At 52.8% G+C, this 26,494-nt stretch overlaps 1 protein-coding gene across 1 annotated transcript in view; it reads right to left on the bottom strand.

Annotated features, from left to right (window-relative positions):
- LOC140384750 (G1/S-specific cyclin-D1-like) overlaps nucleotides 1-26,173 on the bottom strand; it is a 70,938-nt gene extending 44,765 nt beyond the window's left edge. Inside the window, exons 1-2 of the mRNA XM_072466736.1 lie at nucleotides 25,849-26,173; nucleotides 23,222-23,437 (exon numbers count right to left, since the gene is read on the bottom strand). Of these exons, the coding sequence (XP_072322837.1) occupies nucleotides 23,222-23,437; nucleotides 25,849-26,046 (414 nt within the window). The 5' untranslated portion in view covers nucleotides 26,047-26,173. The remainder of the gene's footprint in view (nucleotides 1-23,221; nucleotides 23,438-25,848) is intronic.
- Nucleotides 26,174-26,494: the final 321 nt, after the last annotated feature.

Below are 26,494 nucleotides of genomic sequence, written 5' to 3'. Positions count from 1 at the left end.
TGACTGGGATACGGTGTGCGAGTCTGACTGGGATACGGTGTGCGAGTGTGACTGGGATACAGTGTGCGAGTGTGACTGGGATACAGTGTGCGAGTCTGACTGGGATACAGTGTGCGAGTCTGACTGGGATACAGTGTGTGAGTCTGACTGGGATACAGTGTGTGAGTGTGACTGGGATACAGTGTGTGAGTCTGACTGGAATACAGTGTGTGTATGACTGGGATACAGTGTGTGAGTCTGACTGGGATACAGTGTGCGAGTGTGACTGGGATACAGTGTGCGAGTGTGACTGGGATACAGTGTGCGAGTGTGACTGGGATACAGTGTGCGAGTCTGACTGGGATACAGTGTGCGAGTCTGACTGGGATACAGTGTGCGAGTCTGACTGGGATACAGTGTGCGAGTCTGACTGGGATACAGTGTGCGAGTCTGACTGGGATACAGTGTGCGAGTCTGACTGGGATACAGTGTGTGAGTCTGACTGGAATACAGTGTGTGTCTGACTGGGATACAGTGTGCGAATCTGACTGGGATACAGTGTGCGAGTGTGACTGGGATACAGTGTGTGAGTGTGACTGGGATTCAGTGAGTGAGTGTGACTGGGATACAGTGTGTGAGTCTGACTGGGATACAGTGTGCGAGTGTGACTGGGATACAGTGTGTGAGTCTGACTGCGATACAGTGTGTGACTGGGATACAGTGTGTGAGTCTGACAGGGATACATTGTGAGTTTGACTGGGATACAGTGTGTGACTGGGATACTGTGTGTGAGTCTGACTGGGATACAGTGTGAGTTTGACTGGTATACAGTGTGTGAGACTGACTGCGATACAGTGTGCGAGTGTGACTGGGATACAGTGTGTGAGTCTGACAGGGATACAGTGTGTGAGTCTGACAGGGATACAGTGTGCGAGTGTGACTGAGATACAGTGTGTCACTCTGACTGGGATACAGTGTGAGTCTGACTGGGATACAGTGTGTGAGTGTGACTGGGATACAGTGTGTGAGTGTGACTGGGATACAGTGTGTGAGTGAGACTGGGATACAGTGTGTGAGTGTGACTGGGATACAGTGTGTGAGTGTGACTGGGATACAGTGTGTGAGTCTTGACTGGGATACAGTGTCTGAGTCTTGACTGGGATACAGTGTGCGAGTCTGACTGGGATACGGTGTGCGAGTCTGACTGGGATACGGTGTGCGAGTCTGACTGGGATACGGTGTGCGAGTCTGACTGGGATACGGTGTGCGAGTCTGACTGGGATACAGTGTGCGAGTCTGACTGGGGTACAGTGTGCGAGTCTGACTGGGGTACAGTGTGCGAGTCTGACTGGGGTACAGTGTGCGAGTCTGACTGGGGTACAGTGTGCGAGTCTGACTGGGGTACAGTGTGCGAGTCTGACTGGGGTACAGTGTGCGAGTCTGACTGGGGTACAGTGTGCGAGTCTGACTGGGGTACAGTGTGCGAGTCTGACTGGGGTACAGTGTGCGAGTCTGACTGGGGTACAGTGTGCGAGTCTGACTGGGGTACAGTGTGCGAGTCTGACTGGGGTACAGTGTGCGAGTCTGACTGGGGTACAGTGTGCGAGTCTGACTGGGATACAGTGTGCGAGTCTGTCTGGGATACAGTGTGAGAGTCTGACTGGGATACAGTGTGAGTCTGACTGGGATACAGTGTGCGAGTGTGACTGGGATACAGTGAGTGAGTGTGACTGGGATACAGTGTGTGACTGGGATTCAGTGTGTGAGTCTGACAGGGATACAGTGTGTGAGTCTGACTGGGATACAGTGTGTGAGTCTCACTGGTATACAGTGTGTGAGTCTGACTGCGATACAGTGTGCGAGTGTGACTGGGATACAGTGTGTGAGTCTGACTGCGATACAGTGTGCGACTGGGATACAGTGTGTGAGTCTGACAGGGATACAGTGTGTGAGTCTGACAGGGATACAGTGTGCGAGTGTGACTGAGATACAGTGTGTGACTCTGACTGGGATACAGTGTGAGTCTGACTGGGATACAGTGTGAGTCTGACTGGGATACAGTGTGTGAGTCTGACTGGGATACAGTGTTTGAGTGTGACTGGGATACAGTGTGTGAGTCTGACTGGGATATAGTGTGAGTCTGACTGGGATACAGTGTGAGTCTGACTGGGATACAGTGTGTGAGTCTGACTGGGATACAGTGTTTGAGTGTGACTGGGATACAGTGTGTGAGTCTTGACTGGGATACGGTGTGTGAGTCTTGACTGGGATACGGTGTGTGAGTCTTGACTGGGATACGGTGTGCGAGTCTGACTGGGATACGGTGTGCGAGTCTGACTGGGATACGGTGTGCGAGTCTGACTGGGATACGGTGTGCGAGTCTGACTGGGATACGGTGTGCGAGTCTGACTGGGATACGGTGTGCGAGTCTGACTGGGATACGGTGTGCGAGTCTGACTGGGATACTGTGTGCGAGTGTGACAGGGATACAGTGTGCGAGTGTGACTGGGATACAGTGTGCGAGTGTGACTGGGATACAGTGTGCGAGTGTGACTGGGATACAGTGTGCGAGTGTGACTGGGATACAGTGTGCGAGTGTGACTGGGATACAGTGTGCGAGTGTGACTGGGATACAGTGTGCGAGTGTGACTGGGATACAGTGTGCGAGTGTGACTGGGATACAGTGTGCGAGTGTGACTGGGATACAGTGTGCGAGTGTGACTGGGATACAGTGTGCGAGTGTGACTGGGATACAGTGTGCGAGTCTGACTGGGATACAGTGTGCGAGTGTGACTGGGATACAGTGTGCGAGTGTGACTGGGATACAGTGTGCGAGTGTGACTGGGATACAGTGTGCGAGTGTGACTGGGATACAGTGTGCGAGTGTGACTGGGATACAGTGTGCGAGTGTGACTGGGATACAGTGTGCGAGTGTGACTGGGATACAGTGTGCGAGTGTGACTGGGATACAGTGTGCGAGTGTGACTGGGATACAGTGTGCGAGTGTGACTGGGATACAGTGTGCGAGTGTGACTGGGATACAGTGTGCGAGTGTGACTGGGATACAGTGTGCGAGTCTGACTGGGATACAGTGTGCGAGTCTGACTGGGATACAGTGTGCGAGTCTGACTGGGATACAGTGTGCGAGTCTGACTGGGATACAGTGTGCGAGTCTGACTGGGATACAGTGTGCGTGTCTGACTGGGATACAGTGTGCGAGTCTGACTGGGATACAGTGTGCGAGTCTGACTGGGATACAGTGTGCGAGTCTGACTGGGATACAGTGTGCGAGTCTGACTGGGATACAGTGTGCGAGTCTGACTGGGATACAGTGTGCGAGTGTGACTGGGATACAGTGTGCGAGTGTGACTGGGATACAGTGTGTGACTCTGACTGGGATACAGTGTGTGACTCTGACTGGGATACAGTGTGCGAGTCTGACTGGGATACAGTGTGCGAGTCCGACTGGGATATAGTGTGCGAGTCTGACTGGGATACAGTGTGTGAGTCTGACTGGGATACAGTGTGCGAGTCTGACTGGGAAACAGTGTGCGAGTGTGACTGGGATACAGTGTGTGTGACTGGGATACAGTGTGTGAGTCTGACTGGAATACAGTGTGTGTATGACTGGGATACAGTGTGTGAGTCTGACTGGGATACAGTGTGCGAGTGTGACTGGGATACAGTGTGCTAGTCTGTCTGGGATACAGTATGCGAGTCTGACTGGGATACAGTGTGCGAGTCTGACTGGGATACAGTGTGCGAGTCTGACTGGGATACAGTGTGCGAGTCTGACTGGGATACAGTGTGCGAGTCTGACTGGGATACAGTGTGCGAGTCTGACTGGGATACAGTGTGCGAGTCTGTCTGGGATACAGTGTGAGAGTCTGTCTGGGATACAGTGTGAGTCTGACTGGGATACAGTGTGCGAGTGTGACTGGGATACAGTGAGTGAGTGTGACTGGGATACAGTGAGTGAGCGTGACTGGGATACTGTGTATGACTGGGATACAGTGTGTGAGTCTGACTGGGATACAGTGTGCGAGCGTGACTAGGATACAGTGTGTGAGTCTGACTGCGATACAGTGTGTGACTGGGATTCAGTGTGTGAGTCTGACAGGGATACAGTGTGAGTTTGACTGGGATACAGTGTGTGAGTTTGACTGGGATACAGTGTGTGAGTCTGACTGGTATACAGTGTGTGAGTCTGACTGGGATACAGTGTGCGAGTGTGACTGGGATACAGTGTGTGAGTCTGACTTCGATACAGTGTGTGACTGGGATACAGTGTGTGAGTCTGACAGGGATACAGTGTGTGAGTCTGACAGGGATACAGTGTGAGTCTGACTGGGATACAGTGTGTGAGTGTGACTGGGATACAGTGTGTGACTCTGACTGGGATACAGTGTGTGAGTGTGACTGGGATACAGTGTGCGAGTCTGACTGGGATACAGTGTGCGAGTCTGACTGGGATACAGTGTGCGAGTCTGACTGGGATACAGTGTGCGAGTCTGACTGGGATACAGTGTGCGAGTCTGACTGGGATACAGTGTGTGAGTCTGACTGGGATACGGTGTGCGAGTCTGACTGGGATACAGTGTGTGAGTCTGACTGGGATACGGTGTGCGAGTCTGACTGGGATACAGTGTGCGAGTCTGACTGGGATACAGTGTGTGAGTCTGACTGGGATACAGTGTGCGAGTGTGACTGGAATACAGTGAGTGAGTGTGACTGGGATACAGTGTGTGACTGGGATACAGTGTGTGAGTCTGACTGGGATACAGTGTGGGTTTGACTGGGATACAGTGTGTGAGTCCGACTGGGATACAGTGTGCGAGTGCGACTGGGATACAGTGTGTGAGTCTGACTGCGATACAGTGTGTGACTGGGATACAGTGTGTGAGTCTGACAGGGATACAGTGTGAGTTTGACTGGGATACAGTGTGCGAGTCTGACTGGGATACACAGTGTGAGTTTGACTGGTATACAGTGTGTGAGTCTGACTGCGATACAGAGTGCGAGTGTGACTGGGATACAATGTGTGAGTCTGACTGCGATACAGTGTGTGACTGGGATACAGTGTGTGAGTCTGACAGGGATACAGTGTGAGTCTGACTGGGATACAGTGTGCGAGTCTGACTGGGATACAGTGTGCGAGTCTGACTGGTATACAGTGTGTGAGTCTGACTGGGATACAATGTGTGAGTCTGACTGCGATACAGTGTGTGACTGGGATACAGTGTGTGAGTCTGACAGGGATACAGTGTGCGAGTGTGACTGAGATACAGTGTGTAACTCTGACTGGGATACAGTGTGAGTCTGACTGGGATACAGTGTGCGAGTGTGACTGGGATACAGTGTGCGAGTGTGACTGGGATACAGTGTGCGAGTCTGACTGGGATACAGTGTGCGAGTCTGACTGGGATACAGTGTGCGAGTCTGACTGGGATACAGTGTGCGAGTCTGACTGGGATACAGTGTGCGAGTCTGACTGGGATACAGTGTGCGAGTCTGACTGGGATACAGTGTGCGAGTCTGACTGGGATACAGTGTGCGAGTCTGACTGGGATACAGTGTGCGAGTCTGACTGGGATACAGTGTGCGAGTCTGACTGGGATACAGTGTGCGAGTCTGACTGGGATACAGTGTGCGAGTCTGACTGGGATACAGTGTGCGAGTCTGACTGGGATACAGTGTGCGAGTCTGACTGGGATACAGTGTGCGAGTCTGACTGGGATACAGTGTGCGAGTCTGACTGGGATACAGTGTGCGAGTCTGACTGGGATACAGTGTGCGAGTCTGACTGGGATACAGTGTGCGAGTCTGACTGGGATACAGTGTGCGAGTCTGACTGGGATACAGTGTGCGAGTCTGACTGGGATACAGTGTGCGAGTCTGACTGGGATACAGTGTGCGAGTCTGACTGGGATACAGTGTGCGAGTCTGACTGGATACAGTGTGCGAGTCTGACTGGGATACAGTGTGCGAGTCTGACTGGGATACAGTGTGCGAGTCTGACTGGGATACAGTGTGCGAGTCTGACTGGGATACAGTGTGCGAGTCTGACTGGGATACAGTGTGCGAGTCTGACTGGGATACAGTGTGCGAGTCTGACTGGGATACAGTGTGCGAGTCTGACTGGGATACAGTGTGCGAGTCTGACTGGGATACAGTGTGCGAGTCTGACTGGGATACAGTGTGCGAGTCTGACTGGGATACAGTGTGCGAGTCTGACTGGGATACAGTGTGCGAGTCTGACTGGGATACAGTGTGCGAGTCTGACTGGGATACAGTGTGCGAGTCTGACTGGGATACAGTGTGCGAGTCTGACTGGGATACAGTGTGCGAGTCTGACTGGGATACAGTGTGCGAGTCTGACTGGGATACAGTGTGCGAGTCTGACTGGGATACAGTGTGCGAGTCTGACTGGGATACAGTGTGCGAGTCTGACTGGGATACAGTGTGCGAGTCTGACTGGGATACAGTGTGCGAGTCTGACTGGGATACAGTGTGCGAGTGTGACTGGGATACAGTGTGCGGGTGTGACTGGGATACAGTGTGCGGGTGTGACTGGGATACAGTGTGCGGGTGTGACTGGGATACAGTGTGCGGGTGTGACTGGGATACAGTGTGCGAGTCTGACTGGGATACAGTGTGCGAGTCTGACTGGGATACAGTGTGCGAGTCTAACTGGGATACAGTGTGCGAGTCTGACTGGGATACAGTGTGCGAGTCTGACTGGGATACAGTGTGCGAGTGTGACTGGGATACAGTGTGCGAGTCTGACTGGGATACAGTGTGCGAGTGTGACTGGGATACAGTGTGCGAGTGTGACTGGGATACAGTGTGCGAGTCTGACTGCGATACAGTGTGCGAGTCTGACTGGGATACAGTGTGCGAGTCTGACTGGGATACAGTGTGCGAGTGTGACTGGGATACAGTGTGCGGGTGTGACTGGGATACAGTGTGCGTGTCTGACTGGGATACAGTGTGCGAGTCTGACTGGGATACAGTGTGCGAGTCTGACTGGGATACAGTGTGCGAGTCTGACTGGGATACAGTGTGCGAGTCTGACTGGGATACAGTGTGCGAGTCTGACTGGGATACAGTGTGCGAGTCTGACTGGGATACAGTGTGCGAGTCTGACTGGGATACAGTGTGCGAGTGTGACTGGGATACAGTGTGCGAGTGTGACTGGGATACAGTGTGTGACTCTGACTGGGATACAGTGTGTGACTCTGACTGGGATACAGTGTGCGAGTCTGACTGGGATACAGTGTGCGAGTCCGACTGGGATATAGTGTGCGAGTCTGACTGGGATACAGTGTGTGAGTCTGACTGGGATACAGTGTGCGAGTCTGACTGGGAAACAGTGTGCGAGTGTGACTGGGATACAGTGTGTGTGACTGGGATACAGTGTGTGAGTCTGACTGGAATACAGTGTGTGTATGACTGGGATACAGTGTGTGAGTCTGACTGGGATACAGTGTGCGAGTGTGACTGGGATACAGTGTGCTAGTCTGTCTGGGATACAGTATGCGAGTCTGACTGGGATACAGTGTGCGAGTCTGACTGGGATACAGTGTGCGAGTCTGACTGGGATACAGTGTGCGAGTCTGACTGGGATACAGTGTGCGAGTCTGACTGGGATACAGTGTGCGAGTCTGACTGGGATACAGTGTGCGAGTCTGTCTGGGATACAGTGTGAGAGTCTGACTGGGATACAGTGTGAGTCTGACTGGGATACAGTGTGCGAGTGTGACTGGGATACAGTGAGTGAGTGTGACTGGGATACAGTGAGTGAGTGTGACTGGGATACTGTGTATGACTGGGATACAGTGTGTGAGTCTGACTGGGATACAGTGTGCGAGCGTGACTAGGATACAGTGTGTGAGTCTGACTGCGATACAGTGTGTGACTGGGATTCAGTGTGTGAGTCTGACAGGGATACAGTGTGAGTTTGACTGGGATACAGTGTGTGAGTTTGACTGGGATACAGTGTGTGAGTCTGACTGGTATACAGTGTGTGAGTCTGACTGGGATACAGTGTGCGAGTGTGACTGGGATACAGTGTGTGAGTCTGACTTCGATACAGTGTGTGACTGGGATACAGTGTGTGAGTCTGACAGGGATACAGTGTGTGAGTCTGACAGGGATACAGTGTGAGTCTGACTGGGATACAGTGTGTGAGTGTGACTGGGATACAGTGTGTGACTCTGACTGGGATACAGTGTGTGAGTGTGACTGGGATACAGTGTGCGAGTCTGACTGGGATACAGTGTGCGAGTCTGACTGGGATACAGTGTGCGAGTCTGACTGGGATACAGTGTGCGAGTCTGACTGGGATACAGTGTGCGAGTCTGACTGGGATACAGTGTGCGAGTCTGACTGGGATACAGTGTGCGAGTCTGACTGGGATACAGTGTGTGAGTCTGACTGGGATACGGTGTGCGAGTCTGACTGGGATACGGTGTGCGAGTCTGACTGGGATACGGTGTGCGAGTCTGACTGGGATACGGTGTGCGAGTCTGACTGGGATACAGTGTGCGAGTCTGACTGGGATACAGTGTGCGAGTCTGACTGGGATACAGTGTGCGAGTCTGACTGGGATACAGTGTGTGAGTCTGACTGGGATACAGTGTGCGAGTGTGACTGGAATACAGTGAGTGAGTGTGACTGGGATACAGTGTGTGACTGGGATACAGTGTGTGAGTCTGACTGGGATACAGTGTGGGTTTGACTGGGATACAGTGTGTGAGTCCGACTGGGATACAGTGTGCGAGTGCGACTGGGATACAGTGTGTGAGTCTGACTGCGATACAGTGTGTGACTGGGATACAGTGTGTGAGTCTGACAGGGATACAGTGTGAGTTTGACTGGGATACAGTGTGCGAGTCTGACTGGGATACACAGTGTGAGTTTGACTGGTATACAGTGTGTGAGTCTGACTGCGATACAGTGTGCGAGTGTGACTGGGACACAATGTGTGAGTCTGACTGCGATACAGTGTGTGACTGGGATACAGTGTGTGAGTCTGACAGGGATACAGTGTGAGTCTGACTGGGATACAGTGTGCGAGTGTGACTGGGATACAGTGTGCGAGTCTGACTGGTATACAGTGTGCGAGTCTGACTGCGATACAGTGTGCGAGTGTGACTGGGATACAATGTGTGAGTCTGACTGCGATACAGTGTGTGACTGGGATACAGTGTGTGAGTCTGACAGGGATACAGTGTGCGAGTGTGACTGAGATACAGTGTGTAACTCTGACTGGGATACAGTGTGAGTCTGACTGGGATACAGTGTGCGAGTGTGACTGGGATACAGTGTGCGAGTGTGACTGGGATACAGTGTGCGAGTCTGACTGGGATACAGTGTGCGAGTCTGACTGGGATACAGTGTGCGAGTCTGACTGGGATAAAGTGTGCGAGTCTGACTGGGATACAGTGTGCGAGTCTGACTGGGATACAGTGTGCGAGTCTGACTGGGATACAGTGTGCGAGTCTGACTGGGATACAGTGTGCGAGTCTGACTGGGATACAGTGTGCGAGTCTGACTGGGATACAGTGTGCGAGTCTGACTGGGATACAGTGTGCGAGTCTGACTGGGATACAGTGTGCGAGTCTGACTGGGATACAGTGTGCGAGTCTGACTGGGATACAGTGTGCGAGTCTGACTGGGATACAGTGTGCGAGTCTGACTGGGATACAGTGTGCGAGTCTGACTGGGATACAGTGTGCGAGTCTGACTGGGATACAGTGTGCGAGTCTGACTGGGATACAGTGTGCGAGTCTGACTGGGATACAGTGTGCGAGTCTGACTGGGATACAGTGTGCGAGTCTGACTGGGATACAGTGTGCGAGTCTGACTGGGATACAGTGTGCGAGTCTGACTGGGATACAGTGTGCGAGTCTGACTGGGATACAGTGTGCGAGTCTGACTGGGATACAGTGTGCGAGTCTGACTGGGATACAGTGTGCGAGTCTGACTGGGATACAGTGTGCGAGTCTGACTGGGATACAGTGTGCGAGTCTGACTGGGATACAGTGTGCGAGTCTGACTGGGATACAGTGTGCGAGTCTGACTGGGATACAGTGTGCGAGTCTGACTGGGATACAGTGTGCGAGTCTGACTGGGATACAGTGTGCGAGTCTGACTGGGATACAGTGTGCGAGTCTGACTGGGATACAGTGTGCGAGTCTGACTGGGATACAGTGTGCGAGTCTGACTGGGATACAGTGTGCGAGTCTGACTGGGATACAGTGTGCGAGTCTGACTGGGATACAGTGTGCGAGTCTGACTGGGATACAGTGTGCGAGTCTGACTGGGATACAGTGTGCGAGTCTGACTGGGATACAGTGTGCGAGTCTGACTGGGATACAGTGTGCGAGTCTGACTGGGATACAGTGTGCGAGTGTGAGTGGGATACAGTGTGTGAGTGTGATTGGGATACAGTGTGTGAGTCTGACTGGGATACAGTGTGCGAGTCTGACTGGGATACAGTGTGTGAGTCTGACTGGGATACAGTGTGCGAGTCTGACTGGGATACAGTGTGTGAGTCTGACTGGGATACAGATGCGAGTCTGACTGGGATACAATGTGCGAGTGTGACTGGGATACAGTGTGCGAGGGTGACTGGGATACAGTGTGCGAGCCTGACTGGGATACAGTGTGTGAGTCTGACTGGGATACAGTGTGTGAGTCTGACTGGGATACAGTGTGCCAGTCTGACTGGGATACAGTGTGTGAGTCTGACTGGGATACAGTGTGCGAGTCTGACTGGGATACAGTGTGTGAGTCTGACTGGGATACAGTGTGCGAGTCTGACTGGGATACAGTGTGCGAGTCTGACTGGGATACAGTGTGTGAGTGTGACTGGGATACAGTGTGTGAGTCTGACTGGGATACAGTGTGCGAGTCTGACTGGGATACAGTGTGCGAGCCTGACTGGGATACAGTGTGCCAGTCTGACTGGGATACAGTGTGCGAGTCTGACTGGGATACAGTGTGTGAGTCTGACTGGGATACAGTGTGTGAGTCTGACTGGGATACAGTGTGTGAGTCTGACTGGGATACAGTGTGTGAGTCTGACTGGGATACAGTGTGTGAGTGTGACTGGGATACAGTGTGTGAGTCTGACTGGGATACAGTGTGTGAGTCTGACTGGGATACAGTGTGCGAGTCTGACTGGGATACAGTGTGCGAGTCTGACTGGGATACAGTGTGTGAGTCTGACTGGGATACAGTGTGTGAGTCTGACTGGGATACAGTGTGTGAGTCTGACTGGAATACAATGTGCGAGTGTGACTGGGATACAGTGTGCGAGCCTGACTGGGATACAGTGTGCGAGTGTGACTGGGATACAGTGTGCGAGCGTCACTGGGATACAGTTTGTGATTGGGATACAGTGTGTGAGTCTGACTGGGATACAGTGTGCGAGTGTGACTGGGATACAGTGTGCGAGCGTGACTGGGATACAGTGTGCGAGCGTGACTGGGATACAGTGTGCGAGCGTGACTGGGATACAGTGTGTGATTCTGACTGGGATACAGTTTGTGACTGGGATACAGTGTGTCAGTGTGACTGGGATACAGTGTGCGAGCCTGACTGGAATACAAAGTGCAACTGTGACTGGGATACAGTGTGCGACCGTGACTGGGATACAGTGTGTGAGTCTGACTGGGATACAGTGTGCGAGTCTGACTGGGATACAGTGTGCGAGTCTGACTGGGATACAGTGTGTGAGTGTGACTGGGATACGGTGTGCGAGTGTGACTGGGATAGTCTGTGACTGGGATACAGTGTGCGAGCCTAAGTGGGATACAGTGTGCGAGCCTGACTGGGATACAGTCTGTGACTGGGATACAGTGTGCGAGTGTGAGTGGGATACAGTGTGCGAGTGTGAGTGGGATACAGTGTGCGAGTGTGAGTGGGATAGAGTGTGCGAGTGTGACTGGGATAGAGTGTGCGAGTCTGACTGGGATACAGTGTGCGAGTCTGACTGGGATACAGTGTGCGAGTCTGACTGGGATACAGTGTGCGAGTCTGACTGGGATACAGTGTGCGAGTCTGACTGGGATACAGTGTGCGAGTCTGACTGGGATACAGTGTGCGAGTCTGACTGGGATACAGTGTGTGAGTCTGACTGGGATACAGTGTGCGAGCCTGACTGGGATACAGTGTGTGAGTGTGACTGGGAAACAGTGTGCGAACCTGACTGGGACACAGTGTGTGACTGGGATAAAGAGTGTGAGTGTGACTGGGATACAGTGTGCGAGCGTGACTGGGATACAGTGTGCGAGTCTGACTGGGATACAGCGTGTGAGTCTGACTGGGAAAGAGTGTGCGAGTCTGACTGGGATACAGTGTGTGAGTCTGACTGGGATACAGTGTGTGAGTCTGACTGGGATACAGTGTGTGAGTCTGACTGGGATACAGAGTGTGAGTCTGACTGGGATACAGTGTGTGAGTCTGACTGGGATACAGTGTGTGAGTGTGACTGGGATACAGTGTGTGACTGGGATACAGTGTGTGAGTCTGACTGGGATACAGTGTGTGAGTGTGACTGGGATACAGTGTGTGTATTACTGGGATACAGTGTGCGAGCCTGACTGGGATACAGTGTGTGAGTCTGACTGGGATACAGTGTGTGAGTGTGACTGGGATACAGTGTGTGTATGACTGGGATACAGTGTGCGAGTGTGACTGGGATACAGTGTGCGAGTCTGACTGGGATACAGTGTGTGAGTCTGACTGGGATACAGTGTGTGTATGACTGGGATACAGTGTGTGAGTGTGACTGGGAGACAGTGTGTGTGTGAGACTGGGATACAGTGTGTGTATGACTGGGATACAGTGTGTGTATGACTGGGATACAGTGTGTGAGTCTGACTGGGATACAGTGTGTGAGTCTGACTGGGATACAGTGTGCGAGTGTGACTGGGATACAGTGTGCGAGTGTGACTGGGATAGAGTGTGCGAGTCTGACTGGGATACAGTGTGTGAGTCTGACTGGGATACAGTGTGCGAGTGTCACTGGGATACAGTGTGCGAGTGTCACTGGGATACAGTGTGCGAGTGTCACTGGGATACAGTGTGCGAGTGTGACTGGGATACTGTGTGTGTGTGTGACTGGGATACAGTGTGTGTGTGTGGCTGGGATACAGTGTGTGTGTGTGACTGGGATACAGTGTGTGTGTGTGACTGGGATACTGTGTGCGAGTCTGACTGGCATACAGTGTGTGAGTGTGACTGGGATACAGTGTGTGTATGACTGGGATACAGCGTGTGAGTCTGACTGGGATACAGTGTGTGAGTCTGACTGGAATACAATGTGCGAGTGTGACTGGGATACAGTGTGCGAGCCTGACTGGGATACAGTGTGCGAGTGTGACTGGGATACAGTGTGCGAGCGTGACTGGGATACAGTGTGTGATTCTGACTGGGATACAGTTTGTGACTGGGATACAGTGTGTGAGTCTGACTGGGATACAGTGTGCGAGTGTGACTGGGATACAGTGTGTGATTCTGACTGGGATACAGTTTGTGACTGGGATACAGTGTGTGAGTCTGACTGGGATACAGTGTGTGAGTGTGACTGGGATACAGTGTGTGTGTGTGACTGGGATACAGTGTGTGAGTCTGACTGGGATACAGTGTGAGAGTCTGACTGGGATAAAGTGTGCGAGTCTGACTGGGATAAAGTGTGTGAGTCTGACTGGGATATAGTGTGCCAGTCTGACTGGGATACAGTGTGCGAGTGTGACTGGGATAAAGTGTGTGTGGCTGACTGGGATACAGAGTGTGAGTCTGACTGGGATACAGTGTGTGTGGCTGACTGGGATACAGTGTGTGTGGCTGACTGGGATACAGTGTGTGAGTCTGACTGGGATACAGTGTGTGAGTCTGACTGGGATACAGTGTGCGAGTGTGACTGGGATAAAGTGTGTGAGTGTGACTGGGATACAGTGTGCGAGTCTGACTGGGATACAGTGTGCGAGTCTGACTGGGATACAGTGTGCGAGCCTGACTGGGATACAGTGTGTGAGTGTGACTGGGATACAGTGTGCGAGCGTGACTGGGATACAGTGTGCGAGTCTGACTGGGATGCATTGTGTGAGTCTGACTGGGATACAGTGTGCGAGCCTGACTGGGATACAGTGTGAGAGTCTGACTGGGATACAGTGTGTGAGTCTGACTGGGATAAAGTGTGCGAGTCTGACTGGGATACAATGTGCGAGTGTGACTGGGATACCGTGTGTGTGTCTGACTGGGATACAGTGTGCGAGCCTGACTGGGATACAGTGTGCGAGCATGACTGGGATACAGTGTGCGAGTCTGACTGGGATACAGTGTGTGTGTCTGACTGGGATACAGTGTGCGAGCCTGACTGGGATACAGTGTGAGAGTCTGACTGGGATACAGTGTGTGAGTCTGACTGGGATACGGTGTGCGAGTCTGACTGGGATAAAGTGCGAGTCTGACTGGGATACAGTGTGAGTCTGACTGGGATACAGTGTGTGAGTCTGACTGGGATACAGTGTGCGAGTGTGACTGGGATACAGTGTGCGAGTCTGACTGGGATACAGTGTGCGAGTTTGACTGTGATACAGTGTGTGAGTCTGACTGGATACAGTGTGTGAATCTGACTGGGATACAGTGTGTGAGTGTGACTGGGATACAGTGTGCGAGTCTGACTGGGATACAGTGTGAGAGTCTGACTGGGATACGGTGTGTGACTGGGATACAGTGTGTGAGTCTGACTGGGATACAGTGTGCGAGTCTGACTGGGATACAGTGTGCGAGTGTGACTGGGATACAGTGTGCGGGCCTGACTGGGATACCGTGTGCGAGTCTGACTGGGATACAGTGTGTGTGTCTGACTGGGATACAGTGTGTGAGTGTGACTGGGATACAGTGTGCGAGCGTGACTGTGATACAGTGTGCGAGTGTGACTGGGATACAGTGTGCGAGCCTGACTGGGATACAGTGTGTGAGTGTGACTGGGATACAGTGTGCGAGCGTGACTGGGATACAGTGTGCGAGTCTGACTGGGATACAGTGTGCGAGCCTGACTGGGATACAGTGTGAGAGTCTGACTGGGATACATTGTGTGAGTCTGACTGGGATACAGTGTGTGAGTCTGACTGGGATACAGTGTGCGAGTCTGACTGGGATACAATGTGCGAGTCTGACTGGGATACAGTGTGCGAATCTGACTTGGATACAGTGTGAGTCTGACTGGGATACAGTGTGTGAGTCTGACTGGGATACAGTGTGCGAGTGTGACTGGGATACAGTGTGCGAGTCTGACTGGGATACAGTGTGCGAGTTTGACTGTGATACAGTGTGTGAGTCTGACTGGATACAGTGTGTGAGTCTGACTGGGATACAGTGTGTGAGTGTGACTGGGATACAGTGTGCGAGTCTGACTGGGATACAGTGTGAGAGTCTGACTGGGATACGGTGTGTGACTGGGATACAGTGTGTGAGTCTGACTGGGATACAGTGTGCGAGTCTGACTGGGATACAGTGTGCGAGTGTGACTGGGATACAGTGTGCGAGTCTGACTGGGATACAGTGTGCGAGTTTGACTGTGATACAATGTGTGAGTCTGACTGGATACAGTGTGTGAATCTGACTGGGATACAGTGTGTGAGTGTGACTGGGATACAGTGTGCGAGTCTGACTGGGATACAGTGTGAGAGTCTGACTGGGATACGGTGTGTGACTGGGATACAGTGTGTGAGTCTGACTGGGATACAGTGTGTGATTCTGACTGGGATACAGTGTGCGAGTCTGACTTGGATACAGTGTGCGAGTCTGACTGGGATACAGTGTGCGAGTCTGACTGGGATACAGTGTGCGAGTCTGACTGGGATACAGTGTGTGTGTCTGACTGGGATACAGTGTGCGAGCCTGACTGGGATACAGTGTGCGAGCCTGACTGGGATACAGTGTGAGAGTCTGACTGGGATACAGTGTGAGAGTCTGACAGGGATACAGTGTGCGAGTCTGACTGGGATACAGTGTGCGAGTCTGACTGGGATACAGTGTGAGAGTCTGACTGGGATACAGTGTGTGAGTCTGACTGGGATACGGTGTGTGAGTCTGACTGGGATACAATGTGCGAGTGTGACTGGGATAAAGTGCGAGTGTGACTGGGATACAGTGTGCGAGTCTGACTGGGATACAGTGTGTGAGTCTGACTGGGATACAGTGTGTGAGTCTGACTGGGATACAGTGTGCGAGTCTGACTGGGATACAGTGTGCGAGTTTGACTGTGATACAGTGTGTGAGTCTGACTGGATACAGTGTGTGAATCTGACTGGGATACAGTGTGAGTGTGACTGGGATACAGTGTGAGAGTCTGACTGGGATACAGTGTGTGAGTCTGACTGGGATACAGTGTGCGAGTCTGACTGGGATACAGTGTGTGAGTCTGACTGGGATACAGTGTGTGAGTCTGACTGGGATACAGTGTGCGAGTCTGACTGGGATACAGTGTGCGAGTCTGACTGGGATACAGTGTGCGAGTCTGACTGGGATACAGTGTGCGAGTCTGACTGGAATACAGTGTGCGAGTCTGACTGGGATACAGTGTGAGAGTCTGACTGGGATACGGTGTGTGACTGGGATACAGTGTGCGAGTCTGACTGGGATACAGTGTGTGAGTCTGACTGGGATACAGTGTGCGAGTCTGACTGGGATACAGTGTGTGAGTCTGACTGGGATACAGTGTGTGAGTCTGACTGGGATACAGTGTGCGAGTCTGACTGGGATACAGTGTGCGAGTCTGACTGGGATACAGTGTGCGAGTCTGACTGGAATACAGTGTGCGAGTCTGACTGGGATACAGTGTGTGAGCGTGACTGGGATACAGTGTGTGAGCGTGACTGGGATACAGTGTGTGAGTCTGACTGGGATACAGTGTGAGTCTGACTGGGATAGAGTGTGTGAGTCTGACTGGGATACAGTGTGCGAGTCTGACTGGGATACAGTGTGAGTCTGACTGGGATACAGTGTGCGAGTCTGACTGGGATACAGTGTGTGAGTGTGACTGGGATACAGTGTGCGAGTCTGACTGGGATACAGTGTGAGTCTGACTGGGATACAGTGTGTGAGTCTGACTGGGATACAGTGTGTGAGTCTGACTGGGATACGGTGTGCGAGTCTGACTGGGATACAGTGTGTGAGTCTGACTGGGATACAGTGTGTGAGTCTTGACTGGGATACAGTGTGCGAGTCTGACTGGGATACAGTGTGTGAGCCTGACTGGGATACAGTGTGTGAGTCTGACTGGGATACAGTGTGAGTGTGACTGGGATACAGTGTGTGAGTCTGACTGGGATACACTGTGCGAGTCTGACTGGGATACAGTGTGCGAGTCTGACTGGGATACAGTGTGCGAGTCTGACTGGAATACAGTGTGCGAGTCTGACTGGGATACAGTGTGCGAGTCTGACTGGGATACAGTGTGCGAGTCTGACTGGGATACAGTGTGAGTCTGACTGGGATACAGTGTGTGAGCGTGACTGGGATACAGTGTGCGAGTCTGACTGGAATACAGTGTGTGAGCGTGACTGGGATACAGTGTGCGAGTCTGACTGGGATACAGTGTGAGTCTGACTGGGATACAGTGTGTGAGCGTGACTGGGATACAGTGTGCGAGTCTGACTGGAATACAGTGTGTGAGCGTGACTGGGATACAGTGTGTGAGTCTGACTGGGACACAGTGTGTGAGTCTGACTGGGATACAGTGTGCGAGTCTGACTGGGATACAGTGTGAGTCTGACTGGGATACAGTGTGTGAGCGTGACTGGGATACAGTGTGCGAGTGTGACTGGAATACAGTGTGTGAGCGTGACTGGGATACAGTGTGCGAGTCTGACTGGGATACAGTGTGAGTCTGACTGGGATACAGTGTGTGAGCGTGACTGGGATACAGTGTGCGAGTCTGACTGGAATACAGTGTGTGAGCGTGACTGGGATACAGTGTGCGAGTCTGACTGGGATACAGTGTGAGTCTGACTGGGATACAGTGTGTGAGCGTGACTGGGATACAGTGTGCGAGTCTGACTGGGATACAGTGTGTGAGCGTGACTGGGATACAGTGTGCGAGTCTGACTGGGATACAGTGTGAGTCTGACTGGGATACAGTGTGAGTCTGACTGGGATACAGTGTGAGTCTGACTGGGATACAGTGTGCGAGTCTGACTGGGATACAGTGTGCGAGTCTGACTGGGATACAGTGTGCGAGTCTGACTGGGATACAGTGTGTGAGCGTGACTGGGATACAGTGTGCGAGTCTGACTGGGATACAGTGTGCGTCTGACTGGGATACAGTGTGCGAGTCTGACTGGGATACAGTGTGAGTCTGACTGGGATACAGTGTGAGTCTGACTGGGATACAGTGTGTGAGTCTGACTGGGATACAGTGTGTGAGCGTGACTGGGATACAGTGTGCGAGTCTGACTGGGATACAGTGTGAGTCTGACTGGGATACAGTGTGTGAGTCTGACTGGGATACAGTGTGAGTCTGACTGGGATACAGTGTGAGTCTGACTGGGATACAGTGTGCGAGTCTGACTGGGATACAGTGTGTGTGTCTGACTGGGATACAGTGTGCGAGCCTGACTGGGATACAGTGTGCGAGCCTGACTGGGATACAGTGTGAGAGTCTGACTGGGATACAGTGTGAGAGTCTGACAGGGATACAGTGTGCGAGTCTGACTGGGATACAGTGTGCGAGTCTGACTGGGATACAGTGTGAGAGTCTGACTGGGATACAGTGTGTGAGTCTGACTGGGATACGGTGTGTGAGTCTGACTGGGATACAATGTGCGAGTGTGACTGGGATAAAGTGCGAGTGTGACTGGGATACAGTGTGCGAGTCTGACTGGGATACAGTGTGTGAGTCTGACTGGGATACAGTGTGTGAGTCTGACTGGGATACAGTGTGCGAGTCTGACTGGGATACAGTGTGCGAGTTTGACTGTGATACAGTGTGTGAGTCTGACTGGATACAGTGTGTGAATCTGACTGGGATACAGTGTGAGTGTGACTGGGATACAGTGTGAGAGTCTGACTGGGATACAGTGTGTGAGTCTGACTGGGATACAGTGTGCGAGTCTGACTGGGATACAGTGTGTGAGTCTGACTGGGATACAGTGTGTGAGTCTGACTGGGATACAGTGTGCGAGTCTGACTGGGATACAGTGTGCGAGTCTGACTGGGATACAGTGTGCGAGTCTGACTGGGATACAGTGTGCGAGTCTGACTGGAATACAGTGTGCGAGTCTGACTGGGATACAGTGTGAGAGTCTGACTGGGATACGGTGTGTGACTGGGATACAGTGTGCGAGTCTGACTGGGATACAGTGTGTGAGTCTGACTGGGATACAGTGTGCGAGTCTGACTGGGATACAGTGTGTGAGTCTGACTGGGATACAGTGTGTGAGTCTGACTGGGATACAGTGTGCGAGTCTGACTGGGATACAGTGTGCGAGTCTGACTGGGATACAGTGTGCGAGTCTGACTGGAATACAGTGTGCGAGTCTGACTGGGATACAGTGTGTGAGCGTGACTGGGATACAGTGTGTGAGCGTGACTGGGATACAGTGTGTGAGTCTGACTGGGATACAGTGTGAGTCTGACTGGGATAGAGTGTGTGAGTCTGACTGGGATACAGTGTGCGAGTCTGACTGGGATACAGTGTGAGTCTGACTGGGATACAGTGTGCGAGTCTGACTGGGATACAGTGTGTGAGTGTGACTGGGATACAGTGTGCGAGTCTGACTGGGATACAGTGTGAGTCTGACTGGGATACAGTGTGTGAGTCTGACTGGGATACAGTGTGTGAGTCTGACTGGGATACGGTGTGCGAGTCTGACTGGGATACAGTGTGTGAGTCTGACTGGGATACAGTGTGTGAGTCTTGACTGGGATACAGTGTGCGAGTCTGACTGGGATACAGTGTGTGAGCCTGACTGGGATACAGTGTGTGAGTCTGACTGGGATACAGTGTGAGTGTGACTGGGATACAGTGTGTGAGTCTGACTGGGATACACTGTGCGAGTCTGACTGGGATACAGTGTGCGAGTCTGACTGGGATACAGTGTGCGAGTCTGACTGGAATACAGTGTGCGAGTCTGACTGGGATACAGTGTGCGAGTCTGACTGGGATACAGTGTGCGAGTCTGACTGGGATACAGTGTGAGTCTGACTGGGATACAGTGTGTGAGCGTGACTGGGATACAGTGTGCGAGTCTGACTGGAATACAGTGTGTGAGCGTGACTGGGATACAGTGTGCGAGTCTGACTGGGATACAGTGTGAGTCTGACTGGGATACAGTGTGTGAGCGTGACTGGGATACAGTGTGCGAGTCTGACTGGAATACAGTGTGTGAGCGTGACTGGGATACAGTGTGTGAGTCTGACTGGGACACAGTGTGTGAGTCTGACTGGGATACAGTGTGCGAGTCTGACTGGGATACAGTGTGAGTCTGACTGGGATACAGTGTGTGAGCGTGACTGGGATACAGTGTGCGAGTGTGACTGGAATACAGTGTGTGAGCGTGACTGGGATACAGTGTGCGAGTCTGACTGGGATACAGTGTGAGTCTGACTGGGATACAGTGTGTGAGCGTGACTGGGATACAGTGTGCGAGTCTGACTGGAATACAGTGTGTGAGCGTGACTGGGATACAGTGTGCGAGTCTGACTGGGATACAGTGTGAGTCTGACTGGGATACAGTGTGTGAGCGTGACTGGGATACAGTGTGCGAGTCTGACTGGGATACAGTGTGTGAGCGTGACTGGGATACAGTGTGCGAGTCTGACTGGGATACAGTGTGAGTCTGACTGGGATACAGTGTGAGTCTGACTGGGATACAGTGTGAGTCTGACTGGGATACAGTGTGCGAGTCTGACTGGGATACAGTGTGCGAGTCTGACTGGGATACAGTGTGCGAGTCTGACTGGGATACAGTGTGTGAGCGTGACTGGGATACAGTGTGCGAGTCTGACTGGGATACAGTGTGCGTCTGACTGGGATACAGTGTGCGAGTCTGACTGGGATACAGTGTGAGTCTGACTGGGATACAGTGTGAGTCTGACTGGGATACAGTGTGTGAGTCTGACTGGGATACAGTGTGTGAGCGTGACTGGGATACAGTGTGCGAGTCTGACTGGGATACAGTGTGAGTCTGACTGGGATACAGTGTGTGAGTCTGACTGGGATACAGTGTGAGTCTGACTGGGATACAGTGTGAGTCTGACTGGGATACAGTGTGCGAGTCTGACTGGGATACAGTGTGTGAGCCTGACTGGGATACAGTGTGTGAGCCTGACTGGGATACAGTGTGCGGGTGTGACTGGGATACAGTGTGTGAGCGTGACTGGGATACAGTGTGCGAGTCTGACTGGGATACAGTGTGTGAGCGTGACTGGGATACAGTGTGCGGGTGTGACTGGGATACAGTGTGTGAGCGTGACTGGGATACAGTGTGCGAGTCTGACTGGGATACAGTGTGTGAGCGTGACTGGGATACAGTGTGCGAGTCTGACTGGGATACAGTGTGTGAGTCTGACTGGGATACAGTGTGTGAGTCTGACTGGGATACAGTGTGAGTCTGACTGGGATACAGTGTGAGTCTGACTGGGATACAGTGTGCGAGTCTGACTGGGATACAGTGTGTGAGTCTGACTGGGATACAGTGTGCGAGTCTGACTGGGATACAGTGTGCGAGTCTGACTGGGATACAGTGTGTGAGCCTGACTGGGATACAGTGTGCGAGTCTGACTGGGATACAGTGTGCGAGTCTGACTGGGATACAGTGTGCGAGTCTGACTGGGATACAGTGTGTGAGTCTGACTGGGATACAGTGTGAGTCTGACTGGGATACAGTGTGTGAGTCTGACTGGGATACAGTGTGAGTCTGACTGGGATACAGTGTGAGTCTGACTGGGATACAGTGTGCGAGCCTGACTGGGATACAGTGTGTGAGCGTGACTGGGATACAGTGTGCGAGTCTGACTGGGATACAGTGTGTGAGCGTGACTGGGATACAGTGTGCGGGTGTGACTGGGAGACAGTGTGTGAGTCTGACTGGGATACAGTGTGCGGGTGTGACTGGGAGACAGTGTGTGAGTCTGACTGGGATACAGTGTGTGAGCGTGACTGGGATACAGTGTGCGAGTCTGACTGGGATACAGTGTGCGAGTCTGACTGGGATACAGTGTGCGAGTCTGACTGGGAGACAGTGTGCGAGTCTGACTGGGATACAGTGTGTGAGTCTGACTGGGATACAGTGTGTGAGCGTGACTGGGATACAGTGTGCAAGTGTGACTGGGATACAGTGTGTGAGTCTGACTGGGATACAGTGTGCGAGTGTGACTGGGATACAGTGTGTGAGCGTGACTGGGATACAGTTTGTGACTGGGATACAGTGTGTGAGTCTGACTGGGATACAGTGTGTGAGTCTGACTGGGATAGAGATTGTGACAGGGACACAGTGTGGGACTGGGACAGTCTGTGAGTCTGACTGAGATAAAGTCGCTGCGTTAGAAATGAAAAACAATCGGCGATTGGCGAGAGATGAGGTGGATGCGAAATGCTGAAAAAAGTTCCATGAGGTGCTGCCTTTGCAATATCCCGGGATCGTTGGAATTGAGAGAAAAAAAAACACGACAATATCTGAGAGGGGGAACTGCATAATGTCCTCGAACCCCATTTTAAAAAATCAATCCCAATTGTTAATTATTAATGACTATTTTCGATGTTGTATTTTGTTAAATGATGTTATTCCTTTCGCATTACTTGACTTGGGAGTTCGGACTGTGTGGAACAGAAGGGGGCTCCAGGTTATAATCCAAATTGAAGGCTTTATTAAATGGGAAGGAGGCTGGAAGTGTAATCTGTGTGAGGGCTGAGGAAGATATCTCTGGCGATATGGGATAAAACCTCCTGCCCAGAAATATTGCGAGCTGTTGATTGGATTTGCAACAGGGCGGCGCTCCAGAGAGGTGGGGGGGGGGGGGGGGGAGACAAAGGCAAAAATGTGTTCAGCCGATTCTCAAAGTGTCCATGGTGCCGGATCTTTTTGCAGCAAATTTCCTCCTTTGCTGCAGATGGGGGCGAGACTGCAATGTTGTGGTGGGTGGGGAGGGGGACATTCCTGCTGATTAAATTTGATGGGGGTTGTGTGTGTGTGTGTGTCTGTGGGGGGGATTGGCCATTTACCAGTAACTCCTCGGGCCGGATAGAGTTGTCGGTATAAATGCAGAGTTTCTCTGCGGTTAGCGGAATCGTCTCCTTCATTTTCGAAGCCAGAAACATGCAGGTCGCCCCCAGCAGCTGTAAGTGGGTCTTCTTGGTCAGTTCAATGGACAGATACCGGTCCAGGTAATTCATGGCGATCGGAAAGACTTCCTCCTCGCATTTCTGCTCCTCGCACACCTACAACAGATAAAGAGCAAAGTGGGAGAAGGCGACAGATTAACTGGAGTCGCAAGAGAAAGGGGCTCCTTTAAACTTCCTTGGCTAAACTTTGGGGCTCTCGGGCGCCGCATTTCTTAATTCTGACCCCCCCCCCCCCCCCCAACCGCAACAAATCTGACCAACGAATTCGGACAGAGCCAAGTGCCATCAGACAGAGTGACTACGTTTTTGCCTCCCTCTCCGTCTCTCTCTCTCTCTCCCACTGCAGCCGGCCGGAAATTTTCACGTCGTCATCTTTTCAAAAAATATTTTAAAATATTTAAAAATTAGCCGGGCCGATGGGAATGGGATGAAAATCTCCCCCGGCCACCCCTCTTTCCGAATCGGGGTCACTTTGGGCATTTGTGGCCGGGGAACCTCGCCAAAGGAACTGAATTTCAATGCCTCCCCCTCCCTTTCCCCTCTCTCTCACTCCGGGGTAGGGAGGGGGGAGGTGGAGGGAGCAAATTTGGAGGAAATGCGGCGACGTGACCGACCTTGCCTGCCCCCCCCCAAAAAAAAAAACCACCCACCACCGGCACAACTTCAAAAAATGATTAAAAATAGAGAACGGGCGCCCAATTAAGCGAAAGGGACAGGAAAATGTGGCGGAGCCCCCCTGCTTTGCGCCGGGACATTTCCCCCGGCCCCTCACCCCTCGCAACCCCCTCAATTTGGAGCCTTTCTGGGGAGGGGGCTTTGCCGAGGGCTGGGGGAGAAATGCCTCGCAACAAAGAATCGGGTTAATTTCCTCTGGTGAGTTTCTGAAATGCCTGGAAATCCCCCCCCTCCCCTCTCCCTCTCCCGCGGCGCTGAGGGGGACTCAGCCCCCCCCCCCCGGGGGTCTCTGAGATTATTTGAAATAAAAGTTAAGAATTTTTTTGGGGGGGGGGGGGCAGAGGCATACGGAACAAGATGGCGATTAATACTGGCACCGAGTGATCTGTAGACGTGTACAACCCTATTTAGGGTTTTAAAAAAAATAAACATTAATTTCTCAGCCCCAGGATCTGGGCGAGAAAACGTGGGCAGGGGGGTGAGGTGGGCAGGGGGGTGAGGTGGGCAGGGGGCTGGCTGTCTCCTCGGCCGCCTGTGAAATGCCCTCATCACATTCTCCACCTTAGAGAGATAAGAGACTATTGCAAAACTTATGAACCCGGGCAATAAGAGGGGGAGAGTCTCAGACAGAGAGAGTGGGGGGGGGGGGAGAGAGAGGGGGGGGGGGGAGAGAGAGGGGGGGGGGGGGGAGAGAGAGGGGGGGGGGGAGAGAGAGTGGGGGGGGGGGGAGAGAGAGAGAGTGGGGGGGGGGGGAGAGAGAGAGAGTGGGGGGGGGGAGAGAGAGAGAGAGTGGGGGGGGGGAGAGAGAGAGAGTGGGGGGGGAGAGAGAGAGAGTGGGGGGGGGGGGAGAGAGAGAGAGTGGGGGGGGAGAGAGAGAGAGTGGGGGGGGGGAGAGAGAGAGAGTGGGGGGGGGGAGAGAGAGAGTGGGGTGGGGGAGAGAGAGTGGGGTGGGGGAGAGAGAGTGGGGTGGGGGGGAGAGAGTGGGGTGGGGGGGAGAGAGTGGGGTGGGGGGAGAGAGAGAGAGTGGGGTGGGGGGGAAGAGAGAGAGTGGGGTGGGGGGGAAGAGAGAGAGAGTGGGGTGGGGGGGGAAGAGAGAGAGTGTGGGGTGGGGGGGGAAGAGAGAGAGTGGGGGGGAGAGAGAGAGTGGGGGGGAGAGAGAGAGTGGGGGGGAGAGAGAGAGTGGGGGGGGAGAGAGAGAGTGGGGGGGGGAGAGAGAGAGTGGGGGGGGAGAGAGAGAGTGGGGGGGGAGAGAGAGAGTGGGGGGGGAGAGAGAGAGTGGGGGGGGAGAGAGAGAGTGGGGGGGGGAGAGAGAGAGTGGGGGGGGAGAGAGAGAGTGGGGGGGGAGAGAGAGAGTGGGGGGGGGGAGAGAGAGAGTGGGGGGGGGGAGAGAGAGAGTGGGGGGGGGGAGAGAGAGAGTGGGGGGGGGGAGAGAGTGAGAGTGGGGTGGGGTGGGGGAGAGAGTGAGAGTGGGGTGGGGTGGGGGAGAGAGAGAGAGAGGGGGGGGGAGAGAGAGAGAGAGGGGGGGGGGGGAGAGAGAGAGAGAGGGGGGGGGGGGAGATAGGTGCCCACAGGGAGAACCCACATTTAAAAAAAGATATTTTAAAATATCAAAATGAGTTGGGGAGGAAGCAGAGAAACAGGCTGTGTTGGGGCCGGAGGGATGGGGGTGTCACGTCCCCCCAGTTTGCTGTCACATCCTTAGTCTGTCTCCCCATTTCACCCCCTCAAATTAAGAAACTGGGGGCAGCTCCTGCCAGGGCTGCAGAGTGCAAATACCCTCTCTGCACACACGCACACAGCTAGATCATGTCTACAAGATTCTCTGCACAAACCTCCAGCATCCAAGTGGCCACAATCTTCCTCATGGAGGGCAAAATTTCTTTTTGGACGCATTTGAAATAGCTGAGGGAAGGCAGACAGTTCTCCTCGGTCCTCAGCATGGTCTGCAGGACGCGGTCATTGATTAAATTGGAGTCCTTGTAAGCTCTTCTGATCGGCTCTCCCTCGCAGCATAGCAGCTGATGTTCCATTGCTATCGCTTCTCTCTCTCCTTTCTCTCTCTCCCCCCTTATTGCATTGACTAAAACGGAGATGCTACTGCCACTGGAGGCTCCGGCGCTGGGGAAAAAAACTTAACTATAACGTGCCCGCAAGTGACGCAATCGGACTGAGTTGTTATGCAGAGCAGCTGCGAGTTCGAGATCAAAGAAGGTAGAGAGAGGAGGCCAGCACAGGGGCAGAGCTCCAAAAAAGAAAGCTGTCCCGTTGCAGGAAGAGGGCAGCATTTAGCAACTTGAATTCAAAAACTCCACCTTATTCATTACGGCGACTATGTCCAACAGGCTGCATCGGAGCTCACCCGGACATATAGACAGATAGATATTTGATATAAAACACTTTGCAAACAATTAAGAAATCCATATCGAAGGAGCAATACTGGGAGCTCCTAACCAGCTGCTAGCCGACCCACGATCGGAC

This window comes from Scyliorhinus torazame, chromosome 10, assembly GCF_047496885.1.
Source record: "Scyliorhinus torazame isolate Kashiwa2021f chromosome 10, sScyTor2.1, whole genome shotgun sequence".
In the NCBI taxonomy this organism is placed as follows: domain Eukaryota; kingdom Metazoa; phylum Chordata; class Chondrichthyes; order Carcharhiniformes; family Scyliorhinidae; genus Scyliorhinus; species Scyliorhinus torazame.
Note: the sequence above shows the minus strand (reverse complement) of the source record. Positions and strands in the feature narration are given on the sequence as shown.